The sequence below is a fragment of the Lethenteron reissneri genome, chromosome 49, assembly GCF_015708825.2.
Source record: "Lethenteron reissneri isolate LAM-NWPU_2019-01 chromosome 49, ASM1570882v1, whole genome shotgun sequence".
NCBI classification, from domain to species: Eukaryota; Metazoa; Chordata; class Hyperoartia; order Petromyzontiformes; family Petromyzontidae; genus Lethenteron; species Lethenteron reissneri.
Genome location: NC_083827.1, coordinates 995,660 through 1,017,576, shown reverse-complemented (window position 1 = coordinate 1,017,576; position 21,917 = coordinate 995,660). Strand labels below are relative to the sequence as shown.

General features: G+C 54.7%; 1 protein-coding gene across 1 annotated transcript in view; it reads right to left on the bottom strand.

Moving 5' to 3' along the window:
* Positions 1-21,917, bottom strand: part of LOC133354855 (piezo-type mechanosensitive ion channel component 2-like) — a 238,104-nt gene that overhangs the window by 114,809 nt on the left and 101,378 nt on the right. The window contains exons 4-9 of the mRNA XM_061572007.1: positions 21,304-21,346; positions 19,564-19,732; positions 17,577-17,838; positions 16,734-16,947; positions 2,630-2,804; positions 1,216-1,347 (exon numbers count right to left, since the gene is read on the bottom strand). Coding sequence (XP_061427991.1) covers positions 1,216-1,347; positions 2,630-2,804; positions 16,734-16,947; positions 17,577-17,838; positions 19,564-19,732; positions 21,304-21,346 — 995 coding nt within the window. The remainder of the gene's footprint in view (positions 1-1,215; positions 1,348-2,629; positions 2,805-16,733; positions 16,948-17,576; positions 17,839-19,563; positions 19,733-21,303; positions 21,347-21,917) is intronic.

The window sequence follows — 21,917 nt, the reverse complement described above, 5'->3', positions numbered from 1 at the left end:
ATGTGTGTGGTGTGGTGTAATGTTTGTGGTGTGGTGTAATGTGTGTGGTGTAATGTGTGTGGTGTGGTGAAATGTGTGTGGTGTGGTGTAATGTTTGTGGTGTGGTGTAATGTGTGTGGTGTGGTGAAATGTGTGTGGTGTGGTGTAATGTTTGTGGTGTGGTGTAATGTGTGTGGTGTAATGTGTGTGGTGTGGTGAAATGTGTGTGGTGTGGTGTAATGTTTGTGGTGTGGTGTAATGTGTGTAGTGTGGTGAAATGTGTGTGGTGTGGTGTAATGTGTGTGGTGTGGTGTAATGTGTGTGGTGTGGTGTAATGTGTGTGGTGTGGTGTAATGTGTGTGGTGTGGTGTAATGTGTGTGGTGTGGTGTAATGTGTGTGGTGTGGTGTAATGTGTGTGGTGTGGTGTAATGTGTGTGGTGTGGTGTAATGTGTGTGGTGTGGTGAAATGTGTGTGGTGTTGTGTAATGTGTGTGGTGTTGTGTAATGTGTGTGGTGTGGTGTAATGTGTGTGGTGTTGTGTAATGTGTGTGGTGTGGTGTAATGTGTGTGGTGTGGTGTAATGTGTGTGGTGTAATGTGTGTGGTGTGGTGTAATGTGTGTGGTGTTGTGTAACGTGTGTGGTTGGCGTGACATGAATGTAATGGTGTGACTTTACCAAAAGAACCAAGAATATAAACTATTTGTATTTTACTAGGTAAGGCATACTGAGCTACATAGCTCTTATTCAGAAGCGACCTGGCTAACACAAATCAACGAAGTGACTTACCAAGTGGACATTCATCACAACCAAGTACTCTGTACGCATTTTGATTCTAAATGTGGAGGGAAAAACCGGAGGACCCAAAGATAAATCCACGCGGCCGCGGGAAGAGAGAGAGGCACGCAAACTCCGAATATACAGCAGCGGGCGTCAGGGTTGGGTTCAAACCCACGACCCCCTGTACACCAGGCGAGGTAGTTAACATCTCCTAGCCACCATGGCGCCCCCGTTCATGATCCCCTAACGTCATTCCCACGACTCGACTGGAGTCGCGCAGAGCGAGCGACGTCACTGCCCCCTCCAAAACTACGGACGGCACACGGTCGGTGCGACACAGCACAGCGCTCTCGTGACAGCCGTGCAATATCAGAATGGTGCGAATGACGCGACTACTAAATTATTATTATTAATGAAGATGCGATGGCGTCACGTCGTGTAACGATGTCAGCATCACCCTGCTTTCGTCGACGGAGGACAGCGAGTGCTGGGGGCCACTGAACCACTTGTGCCGCGTCGTCGGCTGCTGCTGCGCTTCGGCGGAGCCCTCCCTCGTGGGCGGCAGCACCTCGAGCAGCAGATCCCGCTCCTGCACACGCGAAGAGCACGCACACAATGAGCACGCACACAATGAGCACGCACACACACATGCACACGTGTGCACACACGTACGAACACATGCACGCACAAACACGCAAGCACACACACGCACACACACATGCACACGTGCGCACACACATACGAACACATGCACGCACAAAAACGCAAGCACACACACATGCACATGTGCGCACACACGTACGAACACATGCACGCACAAACACACAAGCACACACGCACACACACATGCACACGTGCACACACACGTACGAACACATGCACGCACAAACACGCAAGCACACACATGTGCACACGTGCAAAAAGAGCACACACATGCAACGAGCAGGCACACGCACGCACGCAGAGATGAGCATGCACACACACACACAAACGCACGCAACGAGCACGCACACAAGCAAACGCACACACACGCTCAAGCAGGCACACACGTAAGTGAGCGCACACATACACGCACGTGCATACACGCACGTGCACACTCATGCGCGCACACGCACGTATACATGCACGCTTGTGTGTGACTGTGGGGAGCGGTGGTGTAGCAGTTAGCGCGCTGCGCTATGAACCCAGTAACCCGAGTTCAATTACCACTCACGGCCAACACCAGTCACAGCGACTGAACCGGTCCTGGGCCTCCCCTAGGTAGACTCAACCTCAAACGAGTACAGTACCTGGTGCGCTGTGTAAACATCGCCATTCGGGAGACAACGTCAGCTGGGCGTGGTGCTGGCCACCCACCCCCTCGTGTGCCACAGTGCCGCCTTCATAGGTGCTGCTCGCTAACAGCACTTGTGTGTGTGACCGTGTGCACGTGTGTTACTGTATGTGTGCGACTGTGTTGGCACAGTGGGGAGCACAGTTGGTGCATCTACCAGCCTTCTCAGTCAGTAAACCCAAGTCTGTCCCATGACCTCCGGCCAGCGAGTCTTCCACACTCTTTGTGGCCTCAAGGTGCACCTAGCCTGGCACAAGCACTGTGGTGACGTCACTGCCACTTAGTGGCAAATGGCGGCTGTGACTGTGTACCTACGACACTGCGTATGTACGTGCATGTGGGACTGCGTGCGTGCGCATAAGCTGCGTGTGACCATGTGTGTGCATGTGCATGATTGTGCATGTGCGTGCATTATTGTGCATGTGCGTGCATGATTGTGCATGTGCATGCGTGACCGTAACCGTGTGCGACTGCGTGCGCGTGACGGTGCGTGTGTGAGCGTGCGTGCGCGTGAGCGTGCGTGCGACTTTGCACGTGCCTGCTGCGAGCGCAGCGGCTCGTAGAGCCACATGCGCACGAGCGTGGCCACGGTGAAGTAGAGCAGCAGCAGGAGGCCCGGGTTGAGGAGGCTGGGCCACGCCACGTCGCCGTGCACCGCCAGCTGCCACGGCGCCGAGCAGTCCGTGCGGATCACGGCCGTCACGCCAAACAGCCTGGCGGCGGCGGGGGGGGCACGCAAACGCACGGCAAACGCAAACACGCGGCTCGACGAACCGTCGGGACGAGCGTTGTCAGCGAACGCCTGGTAAGGTCGGCACGACGCACGAGGCGGCGGATGGCCGGGCCTCCTTCGTCTCCCCGGTGCGATGTTTGACACGCCGCCACCGGCGCTCGCTTCGAGGCCCGAGGTGGCAAGCGGTATCGCGAGGTGACAAGCGGCATCGCGAGCAGCAGCGGCCCCCGGTGCGGCCCTGCGGAGGGCTGCCGAAGCTCCGCGGCGCCGCTTCAGGACTCCCGACGGGAACGAGCGGATCGCTTTGAGCGACGGGTTCTGAGTCCAGGGACAAAGGCCCCATTGCACACGAAGCAGCCAGCAGCAAAGAGCACCATTGAAGGTGCAATGGTTAAGAGGTAATCTGTTTCTTGGGTCCGGCATAGTTATTAAGAGGAGCTGGGGGGTGTGGAGGGACAATGGGAGGAGGGAATTTCCCAAGTGGAGTGGCACGAGGGGGAAAGCAGAACGAGATGAGAGGTGAGCTGCAGTGCAGCGAGTGAGTTGTCGTGATATGGCGGTTGGCGCGCCGAGCTACAAACCCAGCGACCCGAGTTCCATTCCCGCTCACGGCCAACACCAGCGACGATTATCTGAAACGGTCCTGAGCCTCCCCTAGGTCGACTCAACCACAAGTGAGTACCTGCTGCGGTGTGTAAACATCGCTGCTGGGGAGACAAAGGCGGCCGGGCGTGGTGGTTGGCCACCCACCCCCTCGTGCGCCATCCCGGCCTTCATAGGCGCTCGCGAACAGCATTTGTCCCAACAGTCTGTTAAGGCTACACAGGGGATCTTTGTCCTTGTGCTGTTGTGACCTGCAGTGTGGTGGTTGACTAACGGTGCGGTGGCTGAGACGAAACAGTCAGTGTCTAGAGTTGCACATCGAGTCTATGACGGACAGTCAGGACTTGGCTATTGCTTTAAAGCAGCGATGTGTGGGCGAACGAGACAGCGCAGCCCTTCGTGATACTTTAAAGTTAAACGATGCGGTCCGCTGTGTACTCGCATCTCCTCGGGGCGATTCACTTCCCTCCCACACGAGACGAAAATACTGAGAGGGAAATTGTCTCAACATTACGTGCAGGACCTTCCTAAAACAAAAACAAAAAACTAAGCGATGTTTTTCCAAGTAATTATTTCCAATTACAATTCACCACATGTGTAATTTGAGTGTTTCTCAAGTGCCATCTAAGTTTACATTTCCCTTCTGTTGTTGCACTTCATCATAGTCCCCGCAGTCACCTCTGGTCCCTGCTTGTGAAGGATTTGTGTTATTTCAACCGATCACTCAGTCGGTTACAAGGACGACTGCGTTACAGAATTGGCAGCGGAGTTGTTCGTTGCCAGGAATCAAACCCAGCTCGAGTGCAATGAGAGGACGGTTTGTGGGTGTCGGGTGGTGGCGGGTTTAACGACACATTGATATTTACGCGATCTAACCCAAACAAGTCTATTATGGATAATATTGGTCGCGAGAGCGGTTTCCTCCCGAGTCCACTGCGGCACAGATCCACACACACAAACACACAAACATAAACACACACACACAAACACACACACACACAAACACACACACACACACAAACACACACACACACAAACACACACACACACACAAACACACACACACAAACACACAAACACACACAAACACAAACACACACACAAACACACACACAAACACACAAACACACACACAAACACACAAAGTGGGAAGAATCTAAACGGTGAGAGCCGAGTGCTTTTAGGAGGCAAAAAAAAATCTATTTTACCAGTTAAGGCTCACTGAGCTGTGTAGCTCTTTCTCAGAAGGGACCTGGCCATCACAAGTGACAGCTCAACAAAGCGGCTCATCATCACGCCGAACTGTAGAGCAACAAAACCCTCAAAACGCATCTTTCTAAATGTGGAGGTAAAAACCGGAGGACCCGAAGAAATATCCACGCAACCACGGGGAGAGAGACACTGCAAACTCCAAATATACAGCAGGTGTCAGGGTCGAGATAAACTCACGACCTCCTGTATACCAGGCGAGGTAGTTAACATCTCGCCACTGCGGTGCCCAACATCTATTAAGGCCAGCACAGCAGATGAGGTGGAGGTTGGACCAGTGCCGTGCCTGGCTGGTTGATGTTAACACACCAAACTAAGGCTTAATTTAATGCCAAGTTAACTGAGGGTAATCTAAGGACATTTACATATACAATACCACTTGCCCCTGGTGAGGAGAGCTGGGAGTCGAACCCAGGTGACTGTGAAGGGGTCACGGTGCACACATCCAAATTTCACTACTACCTGAAAACAAACGACAAGGTCCCCCCAATAGCATTATAGAGACTGTTGGGGCAGTTTCTGTTAGCGACCACCTATTACAACCAACAATGCACATGATGGCGTGGTGTGGACATCACGCCTGGCCACATTAGTGTTGATGTTTACACACCACACCAGGTACTCATTTGAGGCCCGACGAAAAGCCTAAGGTGAGTTATGGTGCCACCAACGTTGAGACACGGCCTCCAACGGAACGCGCCTCGATGGGTGTGTCGCGCAGCGCACGGACAATCGCGCTCATGCCTCCCAACGCACGAACACGCGAACGCACGCTCACAAGCACGAACGCACGCTTGCACACGCGAACGCACGCTCACAAGCACGAACGCACGCTTGCACACGCGAACGCACGCTCACAAGCGCGAACGCACGCTTGCACACGTGCGCACGCTCACAAGCACGAACGCACGCTTGCACACGTGCGCACGCTCACAAGCACGAACGCACGCTTGCACACGCGCGCACGCACACTACTATTGACTCACGCTCGCACAGAGCAGTGGGGGGCGAGGCGACTTGGAGCGGAGCACAAACAAGAGGAACGAGCCAAGCGGAGGCCCCCGTGCTCGTGCACGGCCATCCTCGACGGCAGCGCCTTTGAAGACTCGGGCCGCTGTCTGGCTGCCAACCACCAGAAGATGAATTGCCCGTGAACAGCTCCGTGGGGGCGCGATGGCAGAGAGAAGTGCATTTCTGTTTTTCTGGCGTCGGCTTAACGCGGACACACGACGACCCCGGACTCACTCACACCTGCGCACGGAGCGCGGCGCAGTCCGTGATGTTCTAAGCTGGAACGACATAAAGAGACGGCTCTCGTTTACGAGATGTCCAGAGGGAACGTCCAGACGCCACCGCCACTGGCATATATTTACAAGGGGTGGCTGGCTCGTTGAGAATTCACCATATAAGGAGCACTGGGAGCTTGCCTTTTATTGAACTCTGGCGGGAATTTTGTGAAGATGCGTCGGGTGGTTTTCCCTTTTTGTCGATGACATTCCACGCTGCAAATTGGCGCCCTTTTTTTTCACCAGACGAGAGCCTCCTGACGCTCATCGACTCGTGCGGACGGAACGGCCCGACGACTCCGATCTGCGCGTTGTGTCCCGTCCAACGGCTAAGACGTACCGATGTCTCCAGTCCTAAACGCGGGGCAACATCGCCCGGCCCAGGTCTGTGGCCATTTCACTGAGAGATGTGAATCTTCACCGAGAGATGCCGATCTTTATGAATGTGTTGAGTGTTTTGTTATTTGTGCAGTTCTGGCCCAAAGCGTCTCCCTGCTCAGACGAGCACCGGGTGGTGCTCATCACCACCGGCGTCCCTGAGCCAATGGTGACAATTCCACATTCCTATGGTGGGGGGCCAACCCCTCCTTAGAGACAACGACTGTTCACTCCCCACAAAGGTGGACTTATTTTATCGACGGCGGGACCCAAACATCGCACCCCCTGGCTTTGACATTCCTCCTCCCGCTCCTCGTCCTCCTCCTCGAAGACACCGGTGCTTCCCTTCAACTGCATCAGAACATCACCAACAGGCCGACGCACAAATCTCCTTCACGAATGGAAAACGAAAGACGAGCCACAGTCGTGCGACCGTGGCCATGCCACCCTAACTATGCACCGCACAGTCACCCACCGTCGTCTGCGCCGCTTCAGCGGAAGAGGAACAGCAAGACGGAACCGACTCTCTCTCCTGATGCCCTCTCGGCGTGGCGAGCAGCAGACATTGGCATCTAGCTCTCAAACACTTTGCTGCCATCGTGCGCAAGAATAGGATTTTATCAACCTCGGAAGAATGGTGATGGGCTGGGTTGACTCCAATTCTCATTTTGCAGTCTTTGATCTGCTGGAGATTATAAGTCAAAATTTTTCTTCTCAGCGGAAGTCCTTGAATTTATCCCAATTCCTGTTTGAAATAAATGTCTATGATACTGGGTTGGCAATGACTCCCAGGCACAAATAGTAACAACTCAACACATTCATGAATATTACTGCCCTAAAATATAGTAATAATAATGAACTATCACCTCATTTTTAAATTTTCCCAGGTAAGGCCTACTGAGCTATAGAGCGATTTTTTAGAAACGTTCATATCACGTAATTTATACTAATAGCATCTCATAACGCCATACATTAATTACAAATAATGGCTAAATCCCATACACAGCCACTGACAAACAAGTGAAAATAATAGGCAACCTTTCATTCAATGGTCCTGCGATATTTTGTCTTCTATAGGGGAGCGTTCGTGACGATGGGACACTCGTGATTCAATTGCTGAGAAAATATTTGCACAGCGTAACAAACGCCGGTGCTAACTCAGACAGGAATAGACATGTGAGACTAGTTTCGGATGATGGCACGGGCACTATGAGCTGCCCAAGCCCCTGATGACCAGGAAACGGTGGTGAGTAGTGAGATGGCTGTGGGTGAGTGGTGATGGACACGGGGTGAGTAATAAGATGGCTGTGGGTGAGCGGTGATGGACACGGGGGTGAGAAGTGAGATGGCTGTGGGTGAGCGGTGATGGACACGGGGTGAGTAGTGAGATGGCTGTGGGTGAGTGGTGATGGACACGGGGTGAGTAGTGAGATGGATGTGGGTGAGTGGTGATGGACACGGGGTGAGTAGTGAGATGGCTGTGGGTGAGTGGTGATGGACACGGGGTGAGAAGTGAGATGGCTGTGGGTGAGTGGTGATGGACACGGGGGCGAGAAGTGAGATGGCTGTGGGTGAGCGGTGATGGACACGGGGTGAGTAGTGAGATGGCTGTGGGTGAGCGGTTATGGACACGGGGTGAGAAGTGAGATGGCTGTGGGTGAGCGGTTATGGACACGGGGTGAGAAGTGAGATGGCTGTGGGTGAGCGGTGATGGACACGGGGGTGGGTGTGTGGCTGCGGGGAGCCACGTGTCGCCATCCTGGACAGGGCCTCATCACCGTCACGCATGTGAATGTCTTTAAAACGTCCGTGCAGCGTGACCGCAGCAGCCCACTCCTCATTACACCTGGTGACAGGTAACCACAAAGATACAGAGATTTCCCATACAGCCTCAACAGACTATTTAAAAGCAAGTGCTGTTCGCGAGCACCAATGAAAGCCGGCACAGCACACGAGGGGGTGGGTGGCCAACACCACGCCCGGCCGCCTTTGTCTCCCCAGTGGCGATGTTTACACACCAAACCAGGTACTCATCGGAGGTTGAGTGGATCTAGGAGAGGCCCAAAGCCGATTCAGATCATTGTCACCGTTGTTGGCTGTCAGCGCCAATCAAACTCAGGTTTGCCGGGTTTGGAGCGCAGCGCGTAACCGCTGCACTTCCACTCCCCACAGGTAACCAATACCAATATCCGCCATTCGCCACTAAGTGACAGTGACGTCACCACTGTGCCTGTGCCAGGCCAGGTGCACTTTTAGGCCACGTAAAATGTCGAAGGCTCACTGACAGGAGGTCACGGAACAGATCCAGGTGTTATGGGTTGGCTGACTGAGATAACTAGCAGATGCACCAGCTGTACCCCCTACTGTGCCAACTTGCAGTTGTTGTTGGAGGGCGACTGCCTCCAACTGCCCAGTAGCATCCATCACGAGCCTCCTCCATAGGTAACCGCACACACACACGCACACAGACGCGAGCGTGCATTCTTGTGTGTGTGTGCACGCTCGCGAAGAGCGGCAGCGCAGCGGCTCGTGCGCTGCGCTGCGAACCCGGCGACCCGGGAGCATGGCAGTGCAGCGGAATCGATTCCAATTCTGTACCCCCGCCCCACGTTCGTCAACCCTCGATGACCAGCGTAGAGAAATATGATCAAACATTGCCCACATCGCCCACAAGGTGTGAGAAGGCCCTCATCCAGCAGTAGATTGGGCATGCGGGATGTTAGCTGTACGACCCAGTCTGGGTGCAGAACCTGACAATCCACTCTTGTTGGTTTCTTTCTCATCTCCCATGGACAGACGTACGATGAACTCAAATCATTCGCTCCATCCACTTGCCCTCAACACAACTCGAAGCTTCTGGACTACGAGCCTGCGTGGGTTGCCGAGGCTGTCCACACGGCCCTCTCACCACTAAACTGAACACTGTCACTCCATGCGACACCACGGAACTCCGCGCAGCTTCGCTTGCGAAAAAACGCAGCCTTGTGATGCGACGCCACGATTCCAGCGGTGAACATCCTTCGCTGTGTTTACTGCGTGCGGTCGTGTGGCGAATGCCCGCGACGGCACGCAATGGTTGGCCGCCGCAGGCAGCAATGTGGAATCTGTTATCAAGTCCTGGGCTGCAGCCTTGACATCCATTTTTTGGCAAACGGCGGAATATTTCATCAGGCGGTAAAATCACCTATCACCGACCGAAACGCACATCTACATTAACCCAGAGAATTCCACCACTTTCCTCTTACCCTGCCTCCCTTCCCAGGACGTCTCTCTCTACGGGCTTGCTTTTCGTGTTGGAATGCACGACGTAAGAAAAAGTATCCTCTTCACGCATCTCGTAAAAAAGCGCGGGACGCAAAATCCCGGCCGCGTCGGAGCGCTTGACAGAAGCACCACAAACAGCCACGCGGCGGTGGCGCAGACTTGGACAAGTCAGAAACCGGTGCCGGATTGAAGGCAAACCACGCCGGGCAGAGTAGGCCAGGAAGGCCCACTGGACGATGTGCGGCAATGGCAACCGATGACAAATTCGCGTTTCAGCAAGCAGGCCTTCTTCATAGCGACTACATGAATGTACGGGCCATAAAGGAGGGGTCATTGCCCAAAACGTCGCCCACGATATACTCTTCCATCTCAGGCAGTGCGACAGACGGATGCGTTGAGTTTTTATGGAGTTTTTAAACTGTTTGCGTTCGTGCACCACTGCCAATGCAGCAGCAGCAGCCAATTATTTATGGTAAATTAGGCACTTTCCTTGCGTCTCGTGTGAGTGTGCATGAGCACGCACGCATCTGTGCATGCGTGGGTGTGGCTTGCATGTGGTTTTCGTGTGGGTGTACACATGTGTTTGGCGCCACGATGATGAGATGTTAACTACATCGCCTGGTATGTAGCAGGACATGGGTTCAATCCCGACCCTGACGCCTGCTGTATATTTGAAGTTTGCGTGTCTCTCTCTCTTCCCGTGCGTGCGTGTCATTTTCTCCAGGTCCTCCGGCTTTTCTCTCCACATTTAGAAATATGCATTTAGAGTATTTGTCTGATGTAAATTTCCACATGATGATGAGCCACTTCGTTGAGCTATCATTTGTGGCCAGGTCACTTCTGAAAAAGAGCTACGTAGCTCAGTGGGCCTTACCTGGTGAAATAAAAATTTCGTTTTTTGTTTCGTTAATACAACTACATCTTGGCGATTTCTGTAAATTGCCGTAGAAAGAGTATGCAATTTAGAAAAACCGGTGAACTGTGATGGGGCGGCGAAGTAGCCGGACAGCCGAGTGGGCAGAGAGGCGAGGGTCTGTGTCCCCTTCCGGTGGTAGAGGGGACATCAGCACGACACCCACGGTGATCCAAGCCGGGCCACGAGGAGAGAAGGCTCAAGTTCAAGGTGTGGTTGTACGTGGCTGTGCGTGCAGCTCCTCAAATGAGTACCTGGAGCGGTGTGCAAAATCGTCGCCACTGAGGAGAGAAGGCCAGCTGTGTGTGGTGCTGGCCACCCACCCCCTCGTGTGTCGTTCTGGTCTACACAGGTGCTGCTACTCGCTAACAGCAGTCTACACCATTGGAACCTCATTTGCCAGTAAAAAATATGATAATTGGTTTTTTACCCTTTTATCTGGCAACAAAACTGACACCTTTTTTTAACAAGGAGTCATGTTTGCATAGACCACAATACCTGCAGTCATAATGCAAACAAAAAACATAACTCTGATAATGTATGCACTGTCCTTGAAGTTGATTGGTCCACACCCGAGACAGATTTCCTTAGAGCCTAGTCTCACATGGTGTTGGACCAGATGACGCCAAAAGGCGTAATCTGGTGTGGACCAATCAACTTCAAGGACAGTGCATACATTATCAGAGTTACGTTTTTTGTTTGCTTTATGACTGCAGGTATTGTGGTCTATGCAAACATGACTCCTTGTAAAAAAAGTGTCAGTTTTGTTGCCAGATAGAAGGGTAAAAAACCAATTATAACAGCAGTCTGTTAAGGCTGTACGGGGGTCTTTGTTGTGCGTACACACGCACGCACGTGCACAGTCCTTTGTCAATCCACCGCTGGACGAGGGACTCCCCCAAGTTGTGCGGGTCGTGGGGGTTATTTGACCATACTTCAACTCGCTGGTCAGTGCATATTGGTGAAAGCAGGGAGCATCGACGTGGGACCGTGCAAGTCTCATCGGTGATTTTGCTGCACTGCTCTCTGCCGCAGGGTGGCCGTTGCCCATCCACTCACTATCCAGGCCCAAAAGCCTGCTTAGCTTCCGAAATCTGACGTGATCGCACGATTTGACCGTATCGTATGCCTTCATGAAGCCACTGTAATGATCTTCTTGTGCTTGGTAGCGACCGATAGACATTGAAGTGTAATAAAGGACTCTTTCTCATATGTCGATCTACGTTGTCCTTTATTGGGTTCGTAGAATCTCGTTACCACGGCGTCCTCGCTCAGGCCCGCGTCTCTCCCGACGATCACTCCACAGCCACTCTGCTGCTCCGATATGCAGTCTCCCTGCTGCTCCGCCTTGCAGCCACACCACTGCTCCGCTCTCCAGCTTCACTGCTGCCCTGTACACAGCTAGCCTCCCACAGCCCGCTAGCTCTCTGCGTCTGACACCGATGGCTGACGGTGTCGACGTCTCCCACCGCGTGGCAACTGCGCCACTCTCTCCGTACTGCCCAGCGTGGCCTCCTCCCGTTTCACTCCATCTCCACTCCCCGTTCCCCTTCCGGTTCTCTCCCTAAATTCTCTCCCACGTGACCCTGACTCCTCCCTCTCCCCACGTGACCCAGACTCCGCCCCCCCTCAATCCTTGCTCGCATTACAGAAGGGAGGGGCAGGTGGAGGCTGGGCAGACTGGACGGTGAAATTCCACCGGAGCGGTCCATCGGCAGAGCCAAGTCGACGACGCGTCACCCTGAAGCTACGAGTCAACGATGCCAACGAGCACATTCATCAGCCGGTCGCGGAAATTCCACATTCCTCTGGCAGGAGCCAATCTCTGCTCATAGCAAAACCACTCCCGTTAACTTCCCAGAGAGTGCGACTCGTGTTACGGACCCCGAAGCTTTGCCGTCTCCTATAAGGGCACTGCGACCCGTGGCGGCGACGACAACAACAATAATAACAGCGATAACAACGACGACGACAATCACGACGACGCGTGCAGCACAGCCACGCCTGCTCTGCCCAGTGTAACGGTGGCACCCAGCAAGTCCACAGTGACATCTTCACGATAAATAATTGTAACTTCTTGTTTGCGCCAAGGTTTTATTGCGGCACGTCGGGCGCAGCTGGTTTTGCTTTATTCCGCGAGCGGCTGCTCCGCGGCATTAATGGGGCCTCCGGCAGCAATCCGAGTCTCCCTGAGATAGACGCTGTAGAGCGCGGGGGGGGACACGCGGGCAGGGGGGGCAATGAGTCAAACCTCGCTCCCTCGCTCCACCCCTCGCTCCCCTCCAGTCCAACCCTCGCTCCCGCCCCCCTCCCTCGCCCCCCCCTCGGTCACTCCTCGCTCCCCCGCTCCCCTCCAGTCCAACCCTCGCTCCCGCCCTCCCTCGCTCCCCCTCCCCCCCTCCCTCACCCCCCCCCTCCCTCGCTCCCCCCCTCCCTCGCCCCCCCCTCCCTCGCTCCCCCCCTCCCTCGCTCCCCCCCTCCCTCGCTCCCCCCCTCGGTCACCCCTCGCTCCCTCCCCCCCTCCTCTTCCTCCGCACATCTGGGAGTGAGGGCGCCTGCCGTAAACGCTCGCACGGCGACCCGCTCGCCGCGTCACCACCGACTCCGCTTACTCGCAGCAGCAGCAGCAGCTGGTTCACCGCCGCCGCTCTCTCTGGGCGGGCGGTGCGAGCGAGGCTCATGGCGCAGCCGTCGATGCGCTCGTCGCTGTCGCCGCTCCCCGTGAGTCGCGGGCGTCAGGCGGCGCTCGGGCTCGCCGGCGATCGCATGAATGGTTACAATGTGATATTCAAGATTCTCTCTCTGGGTTTACCACCATGTTTGTGACGCTTCGCGTGTTTTCTGCCTCGTTTGTACAGTTGCGTCCCGACTGCCAAACAGCTGAAATCTGCGTAGAATTCCCATGAATAGTAACTAATTAAAAGTAATAATTTGAAGCATCGATGATGAGCACGAGTGGGTTATAATCAGTGAATCGATGCATCGCTAGATGCCGAGTAAACCTACCGCCATAACAGCATGTCACAGTTCCTTCTGTTTAAGCAGGCAAGGTGAGCCCAAAGAGACTCAGCCTTTGTTTTCAGTCTCCCTGCTCTAATGAGCAATCGTAGTTCTTCACTACCATCGGTGGGAACCTCAACGAGATGTGAACATTCCGCATCGCTACTACGGTGGCGACCGCTCGCGACTGCCCATGAACTCATTGGCGATGGCCTGAGGAGTGAACCCCAGCCGGGGATTTGCGCCGTTCGCAGACCGTGAGAATCCAAGCCACAGCGTCGCCCGGGAATACGCCAAAGTTCATATCCAGGAATTGCGTTAAAGCTGCGTTAGTGCGCGATTAATAAAGAAGCCTTCTGGAAAGCCTACAAGGACCTAATGCCTCTGTGAATGTCTGACGGCCGCGAAAGGTTGAGTGGTACGCTTCACGGACTATCGCGGGCCTCGTACTGGTTTTATAGTTCTGGCTTTTGGATGGTGCTGAGCCCACGGACTTAGCTTCAGATCCCTTCGCCGAAAGCAGTGGTTAGTTAGCAAGCATTTGCTGACAATATTCACTGCGGATGTTCCGATCAATCGATTTCGTCGATACTCATCGGTTACTTCACTCGCAACGTGCGCACCGAATGACGCATGGGCGAATCCACGCGGTCCTATTCGCACGTGTTTATACCACTGCGCATCGACGGATTCATCAAATCATACATTGTACACGCACCACAAGGACAAACATAATCCATTTGTTAATGAAATCGCGATCTCAAACTTTGTCAATTCACAGAATTATCAATGGGGCGTATCGTTGCATCTGTCATCACGTGAATCTCTTTTTGCAGGAAAACATCGCTGGGGCACGTGATCTCTCTCAGGCACCGTTTAAGCGCATTAAGAGGACAGTTTATACATGTGGCATTTGGGTTTTCGACACTGGCGAGCAAAAAAAACGAAGCAACGCTTGTGAATGGTGACGTCATCACAGGGTGCGCTACTTGTGAATGGTGACGTCACCGCAGGGTGTGCTACTGGCGCGCTACAGCCGGCAGCGCATTGTTGGTCATTATCCACAGTAGTCCAGAGACGACCGAGTGGCGGCGGTTGGGGTTGAACTGCTCACTCCACACGAACTGGCTCAGTGCACCACTGACACACGAACCAGTCAACCCATTCATACGCACTATATGTATGTTGAACTTCTCCCGCACCGTTCGTAGCCAACAGTGCTAATCGGAGGTGTGTGTGCATCGAGTGGGAAGACACGGACTGTACGACTCACAATGATGACATAGGGAACATACAGCACAGGCGGAACGGCCAAAACTATCACTTTAGTGCGGAGTCTTCTGGCAACACGCCAACGTCAGTGTGAAACTTGCGACATCGCTTTGCTCAATAATGTTAAGTTACGTTTAGAAATATATTTTTTTAAGATGCAAAAATAATCTGACAGCACGGCCGTGCGGTTTTATTTTTTAATTAAAGCGGGTGAGATATGGATGACCGATTCCAGCGACGGGCAGCAACACAATGGCATACACACTGCCACAGCTGCCTGCACTATATTACCACAGGTGTCACTACTTTGTAGGGAGCGCATTATCTGCCCAGGAGCAGAGAAGCTGCCAGGGATGGGAGCTGGAGACAAGGGGCCACTTTCGCACATTTCTTGATAACGTGATGAGAGAAATACCTGCTCTTCTACCGACGTGTTTGTGAACCTGACGTATAACGGAGCCTGAAGGACCATGAGCCTCACTGTAGGGAACATGACCTCTCTGTTCGTAAATACTAAACTAAAACTATTCAATATTTTTTTATGTATTTTACCAGGCAAAGCCCACTGAACTATACAGCTCTTTGTCAGTAGGGACCTGACCACAAATGACAGCCCAACAAAGTGGCTTATCACGTGTAAATTTATATCAGCCAAATACGCTAAACGGATGTTGATTATAAATGTGGAGGGAAAAAAACCTGAGGACCCGGAGAAAAATCTACGCAACCACGGGGAGAGAGACACGCAAACTCCAAATATACATCAGGCGTCAGGGACGGGGTGCGAACCCACGACCTCCTGTATACCCGGCAAGGGAGCTAACATCTTGCTACCAGGGCGCCCTACAAACTGACAACCACAGTTTGTGGCTCAGTGCGATAGCTGTCAACTTGCTTGCCCCGAGCCAGGGTGCACAGACGTTGACGGTTTGATTCCCGCTACAACTGGCCATCTGCTGCGAAGTGGACAACACAGACATCGCGGTGGCATCGCCATTCGCAAGGGTGCCGTCGTCTGAAAGAGATTGTTTGTTTACAATGACCCGCAACTGGTGAACTTTTATATCGGCAACTCAGGACAAACACGCGCAGTCCTCGGGAGGGCAGCGGGCAAGGGGGGACTGGACCCACACGGCAACACGCCAGCGCTCCCGGTCACTCGGGGCTGGAGTCGAACCAACTTGCACCGCGCGCAACTCAATCGATTGAAGTTGAGACTCAAGTTGCAGTTTGCCGAGTCGGTGACCATGTCAATACAAATGTGCCCGATAGACCTCAGCAGCCAAGCACGGTTTGAGCCGGGATAGTGCCGGCATAGGCGCCTCGACCTTACCTAATGCAGCAGTTACAGGCTGTGGATTTACGTTGTCAGTGGAGGGCAGTGCCACAAAATGCATTGTTGAACTGTACCATGCACCGACATCTATGCTCCCCACCTTCAACGACCAGCTATGGCCAGCATGGTGAAGCATGGTCAAATAGCCCCAATGACCAGTACGGCGTGGGGAGGCCTCCATCCATCAGGGCTGTGCATGCAGACACGCGTGTATAGGGAGCGAGAGTCAGAGACAGATGGGCAGGAATTAGAGACGGAGAGAGAAGGGCAAGTACACGGTCGGCAGGTGTGGAAATGGAGCGGAACATCCCAGAACGCCGTGGTGGGAGTCAACATTTGAACCGGACTGCATCAATCCGGAGGGGACCAGGGTTGAGTGCAGTAATTCATAAGTGTCCGTCGGTCACACTCTGTGTAAAAGGTAGGTGAATATGCATACTAAAGGCCTCTGTAACATTGCCTTATAGGCAAAAAAAATAAGTACATTTATTTGTCAATGCTCACGTCCGCCACCCACCTTGCGCTCACGTTCAGTTAGTACGGTCCAGATCTAGGGGGGGGGGGGCGGTGGGGGTTGGGGGTGCGTACCGTGCGTTCAGGTCGCCGGGTGGCACCAGCTCTTGCAGCGCTGGCATCTGGTAGATGTAGAGGCCGAGGAGGTGGCCGGCGCTGAAGAGCGCCGTGGCGACGCACACGCAGCCGAAGGCGAGCTCCGGCATGGAGCGGCCGCACGCCCACCAGGAGCAGAGCGCCATGAAGAGCACGAAGTAGGCGAGCGATGTGAGCGACGGCACGATCACGCCTGCGTGGCAACGCGACCACACGGCGACGTCACATCACAGTCACGGCGACGAGACGACGTCATGACAATGTCTCGACAAGCGTCACGATGATGACACGACGTCACAATGACGACGTCACAACGACGACGTCACGTCAATGTTTCAATGACGTCACGACGACGTCACGACGAAGTCACGACGACAAAACAGCGCCAACCGGGCCGCACGGCTTGCTTATAGCGGACCGTTATGGCTCACTATCTCTCGTGACATCTCAGGATTAATGCAGAAGAGATGTATTGTCAGTGGAATTCTTCGTTTAGTTCAAATTTAGGGCTGAGTTTTTGCAACAACAAAAAAAGTAAAATTAAATACAAGCCACAGGAGTGCGATTATGGCCATGCAAACGCATGTAGTAAACCCATAATGATACATACGTAGCCATGCCACCCAAACTGTGGACCTCATAAGTAAACCAGTGTTGTCTGCGCTCCTTTCAACCGCGGAAGCCCTCTCGTCCAGGCCGGCAGGTCTCGACATGAGCTCCTGAACAGCTTGCCACGTGCAAGAATAGAATCCAACCCGGACCCACACACGCGCCACTTCCGTCACGCTCACACCAACGAGAGCAGCTCCGCGGGCGCGGTACCTGCGAGGCCGAGCATCACCGTGGCCACCACTTTGCCGGCCGTGGTGATGATTTTGCCGATGAGCTCCTTGAGGCGCGAGGCGAAGGCGGCCACCCGGGCGAGGAAGATCTCCCGCCGGCCGGGCTCCTCCGCCAGGCCGTCGGGGCCCTCCGCATCGGAGGCCGCCCCCCCCTCCGCCACGCTGCCCTCCTCCTCGTACTCATCGTCCGCCTCGTCTCCTCCCTCCGCGTCGTCCTCGTCCAGATCCGCAGCCTCGGCCTCCTGACGCGTCCGGCACGAGCGCACGTTCGCACGCACGCACGCGTGGGGGATGTGTTCACAAGTTCACAAGACAAAAATCCCCCCGTGTAACCTTATTAAGGCCAGGACAGCACACGAGGAGGTAGGGTGGCCAGCACCACGCCCGGCCGCCTTTGTCTCCCTCGTGGCAATGTTTTCATACTGCCTGGATAACCCGCACCTCCGATTAGCATGATTGGCTACATACGGTGCGAAAGAAGTTAAACATACATACACCTGGTACTCTTTTGTGGCTGAGTCCACCTAGAGGAGGCCCAGGACCGGTTGAAATAATCGTGACTAGTGTTAGCCCTGAGCGAGAATCGAAGTCGGGTCGCCGGGTTCGTAGCGCAGCACACTTACACGACTAAACGTGGACACACGTTCACACACTCCGTACACAGGGCCACGCACACAGTACACACCAACAGATGAACACACATTTGAACAAAAACGCACGCGCGCACACACAGGCACAAGTTTGAATTCACTGACACACGCACAGACGCACGACCCCCGAGTGGGTCTGGCTGCTCGTTGCCACTGCTGGGCGAGATCGGAGTGGCAGATCTCGCTGGCAAGTTATGGGGCTCATCCAAGTGCCCATTGATCATGGGCAATGCTAACTTGCAGATTCACCGTCCGACGACTTCCCAGCGCTGTGTTCCAGCATTGCTCCTCCGACGCCTCGCCGCCGTTACTGGAAGACGGCTGCTGGCAGGCGCCCTAGCAGCCCATTTCGCGAGCCTCCTCCACGGAGACCGATCTCGATACCACTCGCACCAGCTGTCGGCAAGTCCACTCAGCTCCAAGTCCTCTGGTGCCACAATAGCCCACCTCTGCTGGAGCCAACGCTGCGCATTTAACCCGTGCGTGGCCTGACAAGGGCTGCCTGGTCACGCGGGTTCTGGGCACCACGCAGCCAGACCACCAGAGTGCCTGTGACCTCGCGCAAGCCACCCTGGACTAATATCCCACGGGGCACTGCGCTTGGCAGTGTTTCAAGGCGGCGCAGGTGTTCCTTGAAAGACACAGCCTCGATTTCACAACAATGACTGCATTGCATCGAGGGTCTCAGGAACACTGTAAAACAACAACAACGACGACAACAACGACGATGATGTAGAGTTGTCGACGGTGGGTGGGGAGTGCGGGGTCAGGGCAGGGGGGAGAGCGACAACCCAGACTGGGCCCAGCAGCGGGGCCGGCGAGCCGCGGGCACGCCACACGAGGGGGTAGGTGGCCGCCTTTATCTCTCCAGTGGCGATGTTTACACACCGCAACGGGAACTCGTTTGAGGCCGAGTCGACCTAGGGGAGGCCCAGGACCGGTTCAGATAATCGTCACCGATGTTGGCCGTGAGCGGGAATGGAACTCGGCTCGCCGAGTTCATTGCGCTGCGTAGCGCTAACCACTACACCACCGCTCCCCACAACAACAACACGGCGCCTGTGCCAGGCTCGGTGCACGTTGAGGCCACGTGGCAGGAGGTCAAGGGGCTGACCCAGGTGCCACGGGTCGACTGATTGTGCCAACAAAAAGACAAAGATCCCCCGTATAACCATAACACAGGCTGTAGGGGCAAGTGCTGTTAGCGAGTAGCACCTATGAAGGCCGGCACGGCACACGAGGGTGTGGGTGGCCAGCACCACGCGCAGCCGCCTTTGTCTCCCTCGTGCTGCGCCAACAACACACGCTGCCACCCACCTCGTCCAACTCGTCACTGCCGGCGCCCGGCGACTGCGCGCAGGGGCTCCGGGCGTGCGGCTGACACGTCAGCTTCCAGCACAGGAACCAGGCCACGAAGCCGACGGCGAACACCCCGAACTCGGGCGCGAAGAGGCGCAGGGCGCTGGGCCAGTCTGCCTCGTGCACCCTGCAGCAGCAGCGCAGAGAAGAAGGACGACCGCGACGACCTTCAAGCTCTCTGCGCCGGAGCCGCGCCGGGACTCGCGGCCCACGAGGCCACGCGGCGCGTTGCCGGCAGGGAGGCCGAGCTTGGTGTCCGCAGTGCTGGGCGTGTGTGTGTTGGTGTGTGTGTGTTGGTGTGTGTGTGTTGGTGTGTGTGTGTTGGTGTGTGTGTGTTGGTGTGTGTGTGTTGGTGTGCGTGTGCGTGTGTTGGTGTGCGTGTGTTGGTGTGCGTGTGTTGGTGTGCGTGTTGGTGTGCGTGTTGGTGTGCGTGTTGGTGTGCGTGTGCGTGTTGGTGTGCGTGTTGGTGTGCGTGTTGGTGTGCGTGTTGGTGTGCGTGTTGGTGTGCGTGTTGGTGTGCGTGTTGGTGTGCGTGTTGGTGTGCGTGTTGGTGTGTGTTGGTGTGTGTTGGTGTGCGTGTGTGTGTTGGTGTGCGTGTGTGTGTTGGTGTGCGTGTGTGTGTTGGTGTGCGTGTGTGTGTTGGTGTGCGTGTTGGTGTGCGTGTGCGTGTTGGTGTGTGTGTTGGTGTGCGTGTGTGTGTTGGTGTGTGTTGGTGTGCGTGTGTGTGTTGGTGTGCGTGTGTGTGTTGGTGTGCGTGTGTGTGTTGGTGTGCGTGTGTGTGTTGGCGTGCGTGTGTGGGGAGCGGTGGTGTAGTGGTTAGCGCTACGCTGCGCTACGAACCTGATGACCCGAGTTCGATTCCCGCTCACGGCCAACACCGGTGACGATTATCTGAACCGGTCCTGGGCATCCCCTAGGTCGACTCAGCCTCAAACAAGTACCTCGTGCGGTGTGTAAACATCGCCACTGGGGAGACAAAGGCGGTCGGGCGTGGTGCTAGCCACCCATCCCCTCGTGTGCCGTGCCGGTCTTCATAGGAGCTCGCTAACAGCACTTGCCCCTACAGTCTGTTAAGGCTACACGGGGGTTCTTTGTCTTTGTGGAGGAGGCTCGTGAAGGCCGCTGCTACTGGGCAGCAACAACGGAGGGCGGAGAAAAGACGCTCACAACAACGAGCGGAGCGCCGAGCGGCTAAAACGCAGATAATTAGCACAGCAGGGGCCACAGGCGGTGCATCATCTCAGTCAGCCGACCCATGGCACCGCCACTTCCTGGCGAATGGCGCCTGTTGTGCGTGCATGAGTGTGTGCGTTTTTGTTAAGGGCAAGTTTAAACTGTGCAGAATGTTGGGATGAATGCTCTGTCAAAACTAGCTGCGTTTCCCTCCTCCAGCGAGCAATGGCGTGGAGCAAGCCCATCCCCATCGGAGGCGCCCCGGGGCGGATTTTCCTCACGCCTCCATCGAAGAGTTCCTCCTCCGCCTACGTATCTGTTGGTGGCAGGGAGGCTGTGGTCGTGACACAAGCGTCGAGCGTGAGATGACGGACGACGGAACGGAGCAGCCGGGCCACGCGTCCGCTGTGCGTGTGCAAGGTTCACTTTGATAGGCGGTGCTCGTTCACAGCGCGTGCTACCAACATGTTCTTGACTAGAGTAGTAAGCAGTGTGTGTGGTGTGTGTGTGTGTGCGTACGCTTACCTAACAAAGCCAACGTGTCTGGATAAGGTCTCCAAGTAGGTACCTGTGGGACAGAGGCACACGGTGTGAAGGAGGCAACGTTCACTGTGACTTGTACGATTTACAGCGAGGCCGGCGATACTGCCGACTTTGAGAGTAAGACAAATAGAGTAGTGGTGGCAGGAGGGCTTTATCATGAAGATCGCATTGAGATGGCAGGAAACATGGTCACATTGAAAAGGGTGTTCTGGGTAAAATCACAAGTTTGATTTCAAAACGAGAGGCAAGATGAGCATCAACACGAATCGGATCACCACAAACAAAGATGACCACAATGCAGTTCTTCAGGAATTGGTGGTTTTGCACAACGCGTGAAGCAGAGAGCTTTTTTTGTACACACAGTTCCCGCGTTAATTGATCGACACAGAAGAACAACAACAATAATTGTTCTGTGTTGATCGGTTTCATCACGATTTGCAGATTCCAACTTGCTCAACTGATTCTTACCCTTTGTCAAAAATAAAATGTCCACAATTCGGCAAAAGCTAAAACCAAGGGTCTTGCCAAATTATCAGAAGGAACGTCTTGTGTCCGCTTGAACCGTCAGCGTCGTCGGGCAGACGGAGGCTATCCGG